At 42.9% G+C, this 13,784-nt stretch overlaps 1 protein-coding gene across 1 annotated transcript in view; it reads right to left on the reverse strand.

The window, feature by feature from the left end:
• The window catches only part of LOC139023222 (1-phosphatidylinositol 4,5-bisphosphate phosphodiesterase beta-1-like), a 48,423-nt gene extending 37,416 nt beyond the window's left edge, over positions 1 to 11,007 (reverse strand). Inside the window, exons 1-2 of the mRNA XM_070435851.1 lie at positions 10,690 to 11,007; positions 2,052 to 2,129 (exon numbers count right to left, since the gene is read on the reverse strand). Of these exons, the coding sequence (XP_070291952.1) occupies positions 2,052 to 2,129; positions 10,690 to 10,788 (177 nt within the window). The 5' untranslated portion in view covers positions 10,789 to 11,007. The remainder of the gene's footprint in view (positions 1 to 2,051; positions 2,130 to 10,689) is intronic.
• Between the last annotated feature and the right edge of the window lie 2,777 nt (positions 11,008 to 13,784).

Raw genomic sequence — 13,784 nt, forward strand, 5'->3', positions numbered from 1 at the left:
GCCTCTGATTGAGAACCATATCAGGCCAAACGACAAACCCAACATAGAAACACAAAACATAGATAACCCACCCAACTCACGCCCTGACCATACTAAAACAAAGAAAATACAAAAGAACTATGGTCAGAACGTGACAATAATMGTACATTTTTGTTCACAGTATTTTGAATATAAAGGTACAGTCATCACACACTCTCAAAAACCACACCTATCACTATCATATTTCCCAGTATGTCCTATTGCAGGTTGATTTAAAAAAAATCTATGTGTGTTTTTGCATGCTCATTGATTGATTGATCTTATGCTACGCAAAGATAAATAACGCACATTTTGAGATAAATAACATACATCTAAATGCAGATTGCAGGTGATTAACATGTTTGGAAATCCTAAATCTGTCTGGATTCCAATAGAAATTACATATCACTTTGAAAGCCAACATAACGTGACTTGCCTGATGTGGCCTGCAACCCAGGAGTTTCAGATCATTGTGTTCGGGGTAAACTAGGCTGTCAAAGTATGGCCTTACGACCTACAGTATGTCATGTATTGTCATAAAGAGTTTAATTTCAAATATAAAATATTAACTAGGTGAAGGTTATAGGCCTGAAGGCTTTTGAATGGAACATCCATGACTCTGTCACTAGCAAACACAGTAGTGGGTGGTACTGGTAACTAAAATTCACTTGAAAGGCACCCTGGGAAATATGCAAATAAGGCATTACACCCTGCAGTGTTGAACAACAGCCAAAAACATTTTTAGAGCTACATTTTTGCCACTGAAAAGGAACAAGCTGCTTTGTCCCTGTGGTGGTACCCTAAAAAGGCAAATGTGTACCTTTTCCAAAGGTACGCTTTTGTACCTTTACTATCTTGTCCCCTAAGGTACACTATTGTCTATTTTAAGGTACGAATTGCAAGGGTACAATAATGTACTTCGAACCAAAGGTAATTATGTGGTAAGTGTAAATCAGGGCCAGTAGCAAGCTGTCTGTATTTATATACTGCAGAGGGCAGAAGTGATGACTTGCTGGCTTTATATTATCTACGTGTCTGAGGCTTGGTGTGTGTTTGTGTGTGTGTGTGTGTGGTGTGTGTGTGTGTGTGTGTGTGTGTGTGTGTGTGTGTGTTGTGTGTGTGGTGTGTGTGTGTGTGTGTGTGTGTGTGTGTGTGTGTGTGTGTGTGTCCTCAGCAGAGCCAGTCAGAGTTAGAGCCATTGATTTTGTGTTGGAACAGATGGATGTATTCACTATACCACCAGACCTGGTCAGGGACAGAACTGCTGACTGAGACGCCACCTCCATGCAACCCCCCCCCACACACACACACCTCTGGTCTTTTCCTGCTCTCTTTACTAATAGCCTCCGCTCTTAGGGGATAGTGGCTATATATTTTCCCCTCCTCTGACTGGTTCTTGTAGTAAGGAAAGATGTGACCCTGGTGGTTTCTAGGGATAGCTGCCTGTGTAAATGTCACTGATTCATCTCAGATCACATCCCACATAGGATTGCAGTAAGAAGGTAAAGCTAGTATGAGTCTAGCATCGACTGCCAAGAGCCACTCAAACAATATACTGCTCGTGACTTGTGTTGTTTGTGTTGTTGTTGTTGTTGTTGTTGTCGTTGTTGTTGTTGTTGATTATGAGGGGAAGTGGGGACAGGGAGTAGCTGTCAACTCCAGTTCTACCCCAACAAAACCCACCCTGAGCAGGACATTGACCACTGATCTGTAAGTATGTCCTGCCTCACCTGCTTAGGGCAGTATTTTAGGAGTGGTGCTGGAATGCCGCGTCTACAGTTTCATAGAGCAACGTTATCTCTCAGTGCTACACTATGGACAACCCAACTCCTTCTAAAGGTATTTCCATAAATGAAGAGTATCTCTAACATTTCTGCCTTTACAAATTAACAACTGTTTCCTGGTTCAACCAAAGTTCTCTTGACTCTGAAAAGGAAATGGGATGTCACCAAAAGTGTAACCGTTGGTTATCATCTTCAATGTGTGAAATGCCTTTGTTATTATCTTCTTCTGTGTAATATATTTGTTCTTACCTTGTTCTGGTCAGTCCAGTACAGGAAGTAGCCCTGGGGGTCGACTCGTAAGGTCACAGGGGTCACCGTAGTGGAGTCCTGTTGAGAGAGGAAAGCATTCCATTTGTGAGAGATAGAAACGTGTGTGCTGAACGGAGAGCACATGTGGTTAAAGTGTGTGTATCATTTTGTTGCGGGATTGAATGCGACAGAGAGCTGCTTCCGTTCCGCTGTGCTTAAAACAGCGGGCTTTGATTGAAACATGAGAGAGCTGCATTATGTGTGCGTATTGAAACAGGAGAAAGTTGCCGCGTATGCTATTGTCTTTCAGACACCATCCTACAAAAGGACAACACCAAGGCATTATGTCACCACACACACACAGAAACAGTCCCAGCCCAGGGCCGTCTTTACACACCGTAGCAAAGGCAGATACTGTTGGCTGCTTCTATAAGAAGCTGTGGCGTTTCTGTCCATAGTTGCCAGCCCAGCACAGCACTCAGCTGAACACACTGACTGATTGTCTTCCTGTCTGCCTGTCCTAGGCCTGATGAATCATACAGGAATACATACAGTACAATTGGACACACTGTGAAGCTGGGACTCTTCAAAAAGGATTTCCAAGATATCGCCCATGCTGCATCAGAGAATCAGACATGATAGATTCTGAAAAAAAGTGTCTAAGACAAGGTCAGCTTCCCAAATGGCACCTCTATTCCCTGTATAGTGCACTGCTTTTGACCAGAGTCCACAGCCGCCCTTTTAAAATGGTATAGGTCTACTACTGTATGCTGGTCACTATGTTGAAGGTTGTATGCGTGCTATGACATCATGTTAGGCGGCAGATTACATACACTGACGAAAAATAGAAACACAACATGCAAACAATTTCAAAGATTTTACTGAGTTTCAGTTCATATGAGGAAATCAGTCAAAACAGGTCCAAATCTATGGATTTCCCACGACTGGGAATACAGATATGCATCTGTTGGTCACAGCTCCCTTAAAAAAAGGTAGGGGAGTGGATTAGAAGACCAGTCAGTATCTGGTGTGACCACCATTTGCCTCATGCAGCGCGACACATTTCCTTCGCATAGAGTTGATCAGGCTGTTGATTGTGATTGTTGTCCCTGTCCTCTTCAATGGCTGTGCAAAGTTGCTGGATATTGGCGGGAACTGGAACACACTGTCGTACACGTCGATCCAGAGCATCCCAAACATGCTCAATGGGTGACATGTCTGGTGAGTATGAGGTGATGGCGGCGGATGAATGGCAAGATAATGAGCCTCGGGATCTCGTCATGATATCTCTGTGAATTCAAATTGCCATCGATAAAATGCAATTGCGTTCATTGTCCGTAGCTTACGCCTCCCCATAACATAACCCCACTGCCACCATGGGGCACATCAGCAAACCGCTCGGCCATCTGCCCGGTACAGTTGAAATCGGGATTCATCCGTGAAGTGCACACTTCTCCTGCCTGTGGCCATCGAAGTTGAGCATTTGCCCACCGATGTTGGTTACAATGCCGAACTGCAGTCAGGTCAAGACCCTGGTGAGGACAACGAGCGCACAGATGAGCTGCCCTGAGACCGTTTCTGACGGTTTGCAGAAATTCACCTGTGTGCTGACGATGCTGTTTAATCAGCTTCTTGATATGCCACACCTGTCAGGTGGATGGATTATCTTGACAAAGGAGAAATGCTCACTAAACAGGGATGTAAACAAATTTGTGCAGACAATTTGAGAGAAATAAGCTTTTTGTGCATATGGAACATTTCTGGGATCATTTATTCCAGCTCATGAAACATGTTTATATTTTTGTTCAGTGTATATACTGTATCTACCTTGTGATTTATTTTAAATAAGGACTGTCTTAGTTACTAGGGGGTTCAGTTACTAGTCCTGGACTAAAAAGCATATTCAKTGGCGAATTCCTTTTTAGTCCAGGAGTAGGTTTAGCCTGGATCTGGGAAACTGGCCCAAGAGGTCTAGTATTTATAAGATTTCTACGGCCTATAGCTGTCTGACTGGAAACAGAGGGTTGGCGGTGAGAGATCGTCATTGGGTTCTGGTCACCTGTAACAGGGTAACCTGAACTGATGTTACCTGATATACCCGCTGACCACTCTAAACAGAATTGATTGCAATCGTATCGATCCTACTCTATTCCATATAGACAGAGAAGGAGTGTGAGAGAGAGAAATCGAGAGAAATCGAGAGAAAGAAAGAAAGAAAGAAAGAGAAAAGAACATCGCAAATGGTCAACTTACACACATGAATAGCATGCCATGACTCATGACAAATCAGATGAAAGATGTAATATATCGAGTACTAGTATTACGATGACAATAATGACACAAATTAAGTCTGGGCATGGCTATGTGTTTGTTGTCAGCAGAATGCTACAACTTTTAGTCCTAAACTTCACAGAGGATTTCATGGATGATGTTGTATATTGGACTGAGAGATCTAAAGATGGCTGGTAGCCAGTACAATCTGCGTAACGATGTGAAAACAGCCATTTGGACCAGGTTCTCCTCCCCTTAAAGGATAAGTAGATATATTTTTTCAACCAATCTCTATTTTTGATGTAAATGGGATATTATATATACACTTTTATATATACATACACTTTCTGGGCGATTCACTAGAGGTCGACCGATTATGATTTTTCAACACATACCGATACCGATTATTGGAGGACCAAAAAAAGACGTACCATGAATCGGCCGATTTTATATATATTATTTGTAATAATGACAATTACAACAATACTGAATGAACATTATTTTAACTTAATATAATACATCAATAAATCTATTTAGTCTCAAATAAATAATGAAACATGTTCAATTTGGTTTAAATAATGCAAAAACAAAGTGTTGGAGAATAAAGTAAAAGTGCAATATGTGCATTAAGTAACGTTTAAGTTCCTTGCTCGGAACATATGAAAGCTGTGGTTCCTTTTAACATGAGTCTTCAATATTCCACGTGAGAGGTTTTAGGTTGTAGTTATTATAGGAATTATTGGACTATTTCTCTCTATGCCATTTGTATTTCATACACTTTGACTATTGGATTTCTTATTGGCACTATAGTATTGCCAGTGTAACAGTATAGCTTCCGTCCCTCTCCTCGCCCTACCTTGGCTTACCGGAACACATCGACAACAGCCACCCTCAAGCATCGTTACCCATCGCTCCACCAAAAGCGCGCGGGGAACAACTACTTCAAGGTCTCAGAGCGAGTGACGTCACCGATTGAAACGCTATTAGCGCGCACCCCGCTAACTAGCTAGCCATTTCACATCGGTTACACCAGCCTAATCTCGGGAGTTGATAGGCTAGAAGTCATAAACAGCTCAATGCTTGAAGCACAGCAAAGAGCTGCTAGCAAATGCACGAAAGTGCTGTTTGAATGAATGCTTACAAGCATGCTGCTGCCTACCACCACTCAGTCAGACTGCTCTATCAAATATCAAATCATAGACTTAATTATAACATAATAACAAACAGAAATACGAGCCTTAGGTCATTAATATGGTCAAATCCGGAAACTATCATTTCGAAAACAAAACGTTTATTCTTTCAGTGAAATACGMAACCGTTACGTATTTTATCTAACAGGTGGCATCCATAAGTCTAAATATTCCTGTTACATTGCACAACCTTCAATGTTATGTCATAATTTGTACAATTCTGGCAAATTAATTATGGTCTTTGTTAGGAAGAAATGGTATTCACACAGTTCGCAACGAGCCAGGCGGACAAAACTGCTGCATATACCCTGACTCTGCTTGCACGGAACGCAAGAGAAGTGACACAATTTCCCTAGTTAAAAGAAATTCATGTTAGCAGGCAATATTAACTAAATATGCAGGTTTAAAAATATATACTTGTGTATTGATTTTAAAGAAAGGCATTGATGTTTATGGTTAGGTACACATTGGTGCAACGATAGTGCTTTTTTCGCGAATGCGCTTGTTAAATCATCACCRGTTTGGCGAAGTAGGCTGTGATTCGATGAGAAATMAACAGGCACCGCATCYATTATATGCAACGCAGGACAAGCTAGATAAACTAGTAATATCATCAACCATSTGTAYTTAACTAGTGATTATGTTAAGATTGATTGTTTTTTATAAGATAAGTTTAATGCTWGCTAGCAACTWACCTTGGCTTATTGCTGCACTCGTGTAACAGGTAMTCAGCCTGCCACGCAYTCTCCTCYTGGAGTGCAATGTAATTGGCCACAATCGGTGTCCAAAAATGCCGATTYCCGATTGTTATGAAAACTTGAAATCGGCCCTAATTAATCGGCCACTCCGATTAATCGGTCGACCTCTAGATATCACTTGGTTTTGAGAAACTTACACCAACCAGCGCTAGACTTCCTCATGCTAGTTCTGCAGTGTCCGGGCGTGAATAAAACTAGAGCACGACCYATACATTGGTTGACCCATATTATCGGCCGATATGAACCTTTTACAGAAATATTTGTACCTAAGAAGGWAAACTAAACAAGTGTTTTGTATTTACTTACATATTTATAGAGGATATAGTTGCTTTTTGTTGGTTATCATGTAAACCACAAATAAAAAGTTCGCAAATAATGTTCATTTTAATATGCAGTTAAGAAATTATAATTTAGTCCTTTGAGCACAATTTGGGTAAAAAAAAAAGTTTTTCATTCCACCTGAACATAAATAATATATTAGCAGATATATTGGTAATCGGACCCAAAAATCCCATATCGGTTGGGCTCTAAATAAAACATGATAAACATAAGCTCCAAAAACACCCTAAAACGTACGGCAACCCTCTCAGTATAGTGATACAGGTCTTTAGATGTTGTACWAAAAGAATTGTCATTCCAAACTTTATCTGCAACGTTATGTTCCATTTTATGCAACTCAAGCCATTTCAAACAAAATTTTTTTTTACTTTGATTGAAAAAATATGATTTTATAAACTCAGCAAAAGAAACYGAACCCTGTCTTTCAAAGATAATTCGTAAAAATCCAAATAACTTCACAGATCTTCATTGTAAAGAGTTTAAACACTGTTTCCCATGCAAAAAAAAATTATGAACATGCACCTGTGGAACGGTCGTTAAGACACTAACAGCTTACAGACGGTAGGCAACTAAGGTCACAGTTATGAAAACTTAGGGCACCAAAGAGGCCTTTCTACTGACTCTGAAAAACACCAAAAGAAAGATGCCCATGCTCATTTGCGTGAACGTGCCTTAGGCATGCTGCAAGGAGGCATGTGTGGACTGCAGATGTGGCCAGGGCAATAAATTGCAATGTCCGCATTGTGAGACGCCTAAGACAGCGCTACAGGGAGACAGGACAGACAGCTGATRGTCCTCGCAGTGGCAGACCTGCACAGGATCGGTACATTCGAACATCACACCTGCGGGACAGGTACAGGATGGCAACAACAACTGCCTGAGTTACACCAGGAACGCACAATCCCTCCATCAGTGCTCAGACTGTCCGCAATAGGCTGGGAGAGGCTGGACATAGGGCTTGTAGGCCTGTTGTAAGGCAGGTCCTCATCAGACATCACCGCCAACAACGTTGCCTATGGGCACAAACCCAACGTCGCTGGACCAGACAGGACTGGCAAAAAGTGCTCTTCACTGACGAGTCGCGGTTTTGTCTCACCAGGGGTGATGGTCGGATTCGCGTTCATCGTTGAAGGAATGAGCGTTACACCGAGGCCTGTACACTGGAGCGGGATCAATTTTGAGGTGGAGGGTCCGTCATGGTCTGGAGCCGTGTGTCACAGCATCATCGGACTGAGCTTGTCATTGCAGGCAATCTCAACGCTGTGCGTTACAGGGAAGACATTCCTCCCTCATGTGGTACCCTTCCTGCAGGCTCATCCTGACATGACCCTCCAGCATGACAATGCCACTAGCCATACTGCTCGTTCTGTGCGTTATTTCATGCAAGACAGGAATGTCAGTGTTCTGCCATGGCCAGTGAAGAGCCCGGATCTCAATCCCATTGAGCATGTCTGGGACCTGTTGGATCAGAGGGTGAGGGCTAGGGCRYTTCCCCCCAGAAATGTCCGGGAACTTGCAGGTGCCTTGGTGGAGGAGTGGGGTAACATCTCACAGCAAGAACTGTCAAATCTGGTGCAGTCCATGAATAGGAGATGCCCTGTAGTACTTAATGCAGCTGGTGGCCACACCAGATACTGACTGTTACTTTTGATTTTGACCCCCCTTTGTTCAGGGACACATTATTCCATTTATGTTAGTCACATGTCTGTGGAACTTGTTCAGTTTATGTCTCAGTTGTTGAATCTTGTTATGTTCATACAAATATTTACACATGTTAAGTTTGCTGAAAATAAACGCAGTTGACAGTGAGAGGACATTTCTTTTTTTGCTGAGTTTATATTTATGTCCCCACTCTCCCTGGCCACAGCTACAAACACATTGAGTCATTATGGAATTCTTAGAGGCTCTTACTCCTGGGTCTGAATTCACACACAATCTCAGAGTATCGGCTGCTAAGAGCTAAAAGGTTTTCTCAATTAGCTCTGGACAAAATCTTACACTAGGGAAGGAAATTGTCATAATTAAAGGAATTCTTCCCATTTCGGAGTAATTGTGATGGTTAACAGGTTTTGTCTCAGCTCTCCTTTGAGTGAAGGGACAGAGGGAGGCAGGCAGACTGAGTGGCGACAGCCTTTGTGGCCTTGGGAATTCACCCGTCACAGCAGTATTTCGTCCCATTACTGCTGATGAAGATTTAAGGGTTGTACCATTAGCCATTGCCTAGAAAAAGAGATGGGGCCAAAAAGGGTTGAGTTCCGATTGTTTAGCTTGGGTTTTCTAACAATGTCTGGGTGGTTAGCAGTACAGACAGATAGAGTCTACGGAGGCAATTTATCTTCAAACCCCCAGAAAGGATTTGGTATGAGAAATAATGCTTTCCTTCTTGTTCTCTTCTCTCTCCCCCTTTTCCCATCTCTCATTCTTTGTATTTTCTCTCTCTCTCTCCTTCTCCCTTTGCTCTACAACACTTGTATCAGGCAGTGTATCAAAGTAACTGTATTCTGGCCACTCCATGCCATCTCCACCCTGCTGAGAGGATTTGGTCTCCATCTCGTCTCAATACTGCACTTTCCTCGCTCCACGGGTTCGTTGTGTATGTTCAGGGTTTCCCATGACCACCGTGTCACTTCTCTTCGGACATACAGTTGTACCAGGGGAAAGGTTTCGATTGAGAACACACTCAATGATTTACGCATGTCTGAATTATCTCTCTCTCCTTCCCTCCCTCCCCTCTTTCATTTTTCACTCTTTCCACCGAGGGAAAGGGGGACGAAGGGAGGAAGGAAGGAGTGCATGTGAAAACTGTGAGAATGCGCTGTGTGTGTGTGTGTGTCAGGAAAGACCTTAGGCTACGGGGTGTGGAGAGAGGTCATGGAAGTCCCCACCCTCATCTGCACACTATAAAAACCTGGCTAGCACACACACCTCACACCCCTTCTCACAACATACCACCCCATGCAGAGAGAGAAAAGAAAGAGAGAGAGAGAGAGCGAATTCGTTTAATTGCTATTTATGACTCACAATGACCATAAAACATAATAACATTTATAAACGAATATGAGTAAAAAAAAAATAAAAAAAATAAGACCCACCCACATATTTTGCCTAGTCTACTTGTTGAGTTTATCAACAGTGACTGCGTCTGATGCCTATCCAAATATCTGAATACATACACACTGTCATGGTTGTGCAATCAATGTTCCTGCTTATTTGCGCGGCTCTCCATCAGTCAACAGTCCCGCTAGCAGTCAACATCACACAGGTGGGCAGGTGCGTGGCATTTCCAACGCAAACCAGCAAAAATGTCCTTATTAATGAATTGCTTCTTAAGACAAGTGTAGGTTATTTATTTAAGCTGCATAGGCTGTCTATAAGGTAACAATAWAWWWWWWTTAAAGGCAAAAAAATWAAACGTGGTCTTTCAACATGATCATTCTGTGTTTAAAAAAAAAGCACGTTGTTGTAACGTTACCTATTAGAAATGACTACGGGGAGGGGTTTGCAGTAGCCTTCTCCTGTAGGCTAATCTTACCCAGGGACGATATGTTGTAGCAGAGCGGTGCTTGACAGCGGCGAGCAATACATTCGAATCAAGGTCATGTTGCCGTTACCGGCTGGCGAGAGTGACTGATGATACCAATAGACCACTCATTCAAAGAGGTTTCTAGCGGTCAATGGTATAGCCTTACAGAGATGAATGTGGAGATGTATAAGTGCAAACGAGTGTGATTAAAATGGCACACTACTGTGTCCGGTGTCTGTGTAAAGCAGTTCATTCAAGGCAATGACCTCTCGTTCTCAATCTGAAAAAGCGGGCTGCGCACAGAAACACACGCGCGCGCTCCCCGTGACATTTAAACCGACATGTCGAATGCGTTTGACATTGTCACCCACAACTGTAGCGCTTTCTGTAGCCAAAAGTCTAACAGRGGTGGAACGATATTCCCTCAAGCAGGCAGTGGAGACTGTTGCACTGTGGCAAATGTCCGTTTCAGTGCGGTGGTAACTGTGTAACAAACATTGGCTACATAAAAGACAGTGATAAACCAMTCCCCTCCCAAAAAATTAAATAAGACTTACATCATCCCACTTCATGAATTTGCTGCCCTTTCTCAGGCTCTCGCTCACGGACACCGGCTTGAGCTGCAGCGCGTGAACTCCTGGCTGAGCCCCGGCCATTGACTCATCTACTCTCCTCAACCGACAAAAAACCAAAATAAACGGTTTTAAGTCGCTTTCTCCTTTTTGTTTCCTAAACGAAACGACCCTTCTGCTGAGGAACGATAGGCTGATGGAAGCTCCACTAGTGTTGGCAGTATGTCATTCCAGCGTGGGGTTGCGGGTCTCAGCTTTGAAGCTCCCTGACGCGAGTTGGACGAGAAAGCAGGCTCAGCTGAGGGACTGGGTGAAGTCCGCTGATGACGGCTGATGCAGTTTCAGAAAGAGGGGGGGGGGGAGTGTAGAGACTTTGAATGAGTGAGTGTCTGCACTCCTATTTAAAAACAGTCAATGCGGGGAACGAGTTCCGTGGCTCTATGTGATCTAGCGCCTCCCTGCGCTCAAGGCAATGTGGATAGTAGGCCTGCACACACTCGTTCCGTTCTACTATCCTTGTGGGGACCAAACACTTGATTCCCATTCAAAATCCTATTTTCCCTAACCTTAAACCTAACCCGTAACCTAACCGTAACCCCAACCCTAACCCCAAAACCCTAACCTAAAACTAAACCTAACCCCTGACCCTAATTGTAACCCTAAARCTAACCCCGAAGCCTAAAAAGCCTTTTTCCTTGTGGGTACCCAACGAAATGTCCCAAAATTGTTCCTTGTTTTACTATCGAGGACTTCTGGTCCCAATAGGATAGTAAAAACAAACCACACACAAACAGAGAAAGAGAGAGCGAGAGCACTGTTACTTCCTAAAATGTCCAAAAAGGGATGTTACAATGTTCAAACTGCTTCAGCCATGTTCCTCTTGGTGTTCAGTGGACAGACCAGCTGTCTGAAATGGAAACAGGTAGCTTCTGTCCCACTGTCACTAATATTTTGATTATCCTGATGCACGTGTCACACACACACACCACACACACACCACACACCAACACACCAACACCACACACACCACACACACACACACAACACACCACACACACACACACACACACACACACACACCCCACACACACACACACACACACACACACTCTGGGACCAGTGTGTGTGTGTCGACATGGCAGCCCAGAGAAGAGAGACATGTGGCTTCAGTCCGTCTTTCAAAGAGCTATTTATAAAATAGTAGTACAGGGGGCAAACAAATATGGGTTTGAAGTCAGTTGTGTGTTAGGTCATTTGAATAACCCACAGCCTCACGTCATGTCTGGTGTGAAGCTTTACAGACGAGACAAGCAAACTACAGTGTACTCAGCTTATTAAAAATACAGATCTACTATAGTAGTCTACCATCTATAGCGAGCGGTCGGAAACCATATAGAGAAAGCTTCCGATTACTGTATGCATTTCACTTTTAAGAGAAAATCTATTAGAAGATCAAATTGCCAAGGGTGGATGCAATTCTTTTAAGACAATGCAATAGGTTCTCATTGTCACGTCTGCTCCCGCTCCCCCTGTCTGGCGCTCGAGGTCGCCAGGCTGCTCATCATTACGTACACCTGTCACCATCATTACACGCACCAGCGCTTCATCGGACTCACCTGGACTTCATCATTGATTGCTTCCCCTAGATCTGCCACTTCCTCAGCTTCAAATCAAATCAAATTTTATTTGTCACATACACATGGTTAGCAGATGTTAATACGAGTGTATTGAAATGCTTGTGCTTCTAGTTCCGACAATGCAGTAATATCCAACGAGTAATCTAACCTAACAATTTCGCAACAATTACCTTATACACACAAGTATAAATGAATGAATAAGAATATGTACATTTAAAAAAATATATATATGAATGAGTGATGGTATAGGACGGCATAGGCAAGATGCAGTGGATGGTATAGAGTACAGTATACTCATGTGAGATGAGTAATGTAGGGTATGTAAACATTATATGAAGTGGCATTGTTTAAAGTGGCGAGTGATACATTACATCAAGATGGCAAGATGCAGGAGACGGTATAGAGTACAGTATACTCATATGAGATGAGTAATGCAGGGTATGTAAACATTATATGAAGTGGCATTGTTTACAGCGGCTAGTGATACATTTATTACATCAATTTTGCACGTGTTTGCATCGCTGTTGTTTTGTTTCTCTTGTCCAGACGCTGTTCTTGTTAAGTTTCACGTCTATTCAGTATTAAACCCTCACCCTGTACTTGTTTCCCGTCTCCCAGCTTCTGTYGTTACGGAACCGTTACATTCATGTACTACACCTCATGTTGCTCTCCTGTGGTATAGGCTACACGTCAAACACAAAAACACTGCGGTAACATTTCTCTGAATGGCACAGTACACTCCAACCCCAGGGCATACTGCAGTATGATAGTCTAGTGAATTTTGGGAGCTGCCAAGTCACATTTTGCCAAGTCCGTATGCCCTTCAGTCACCAACTGGTCAGTCCACGCTCCTCTACAGCAGAAYGTTAAGGACATCCAGCCAGCCTGGAAAAGCTCTACGCTAGAGGCCAGTAGCTGTGATATTAACACAACACGACCAGCATAGCCTTATGTGGATTATTACAGTAAAWGTCTAATGTAGTCCTGCTTGAGCTTCTATGTTGAAGTAGCRTCAAAACCCAGAACCAAARCTTGTGTCATGTGCAGTCTCTCACGAGAGACTTTTGTTATATTGTCCAGCTCTYAGTCAATGCTTAATAAAATCCACCTCAGTTGGAGCCATTACATGATGTATTATTATGGAATATGTGTGTTATAAATCATGTATCAAATCAAATCAAATNTGTGTGTTATAAATCATGTATCAAATCAAATCAAATGCAAATAGTCTGGGTAGCCATTTGATTGACTAGATGTCCAGGAGTCTTATGGATTGGGGGTAGAAGCTGTTTAGAAGCCTCTTGGACCTAGAATTGGTGCTCTGGTACCGCGTGCCGTGTGGTAGCAGAGAGAATAGTCTATGATTAGGGTGGCTGGAGTCTTTGACAATTTTTTGGGCCTTCCTCTGACACCGCCTGGTATAGAGGTCCTGGATGGCAGGAA

The sequence above is a fragment of the Salvelinus sp. IW2-2015 genome, linkage group LG28 (genome assembly GCF_002910315.2).
Source record: "Salvelinus sp. IW2-2015 linkage group LG28, ASM291031v2, whole genome shotgun sequence".
NCBI lineage: Eukaryota > Metazoa > Chordata > Actinopteri > Salmoniformes > Salmonidae > Salvelinus > Salvelinus sp. IW2-2015.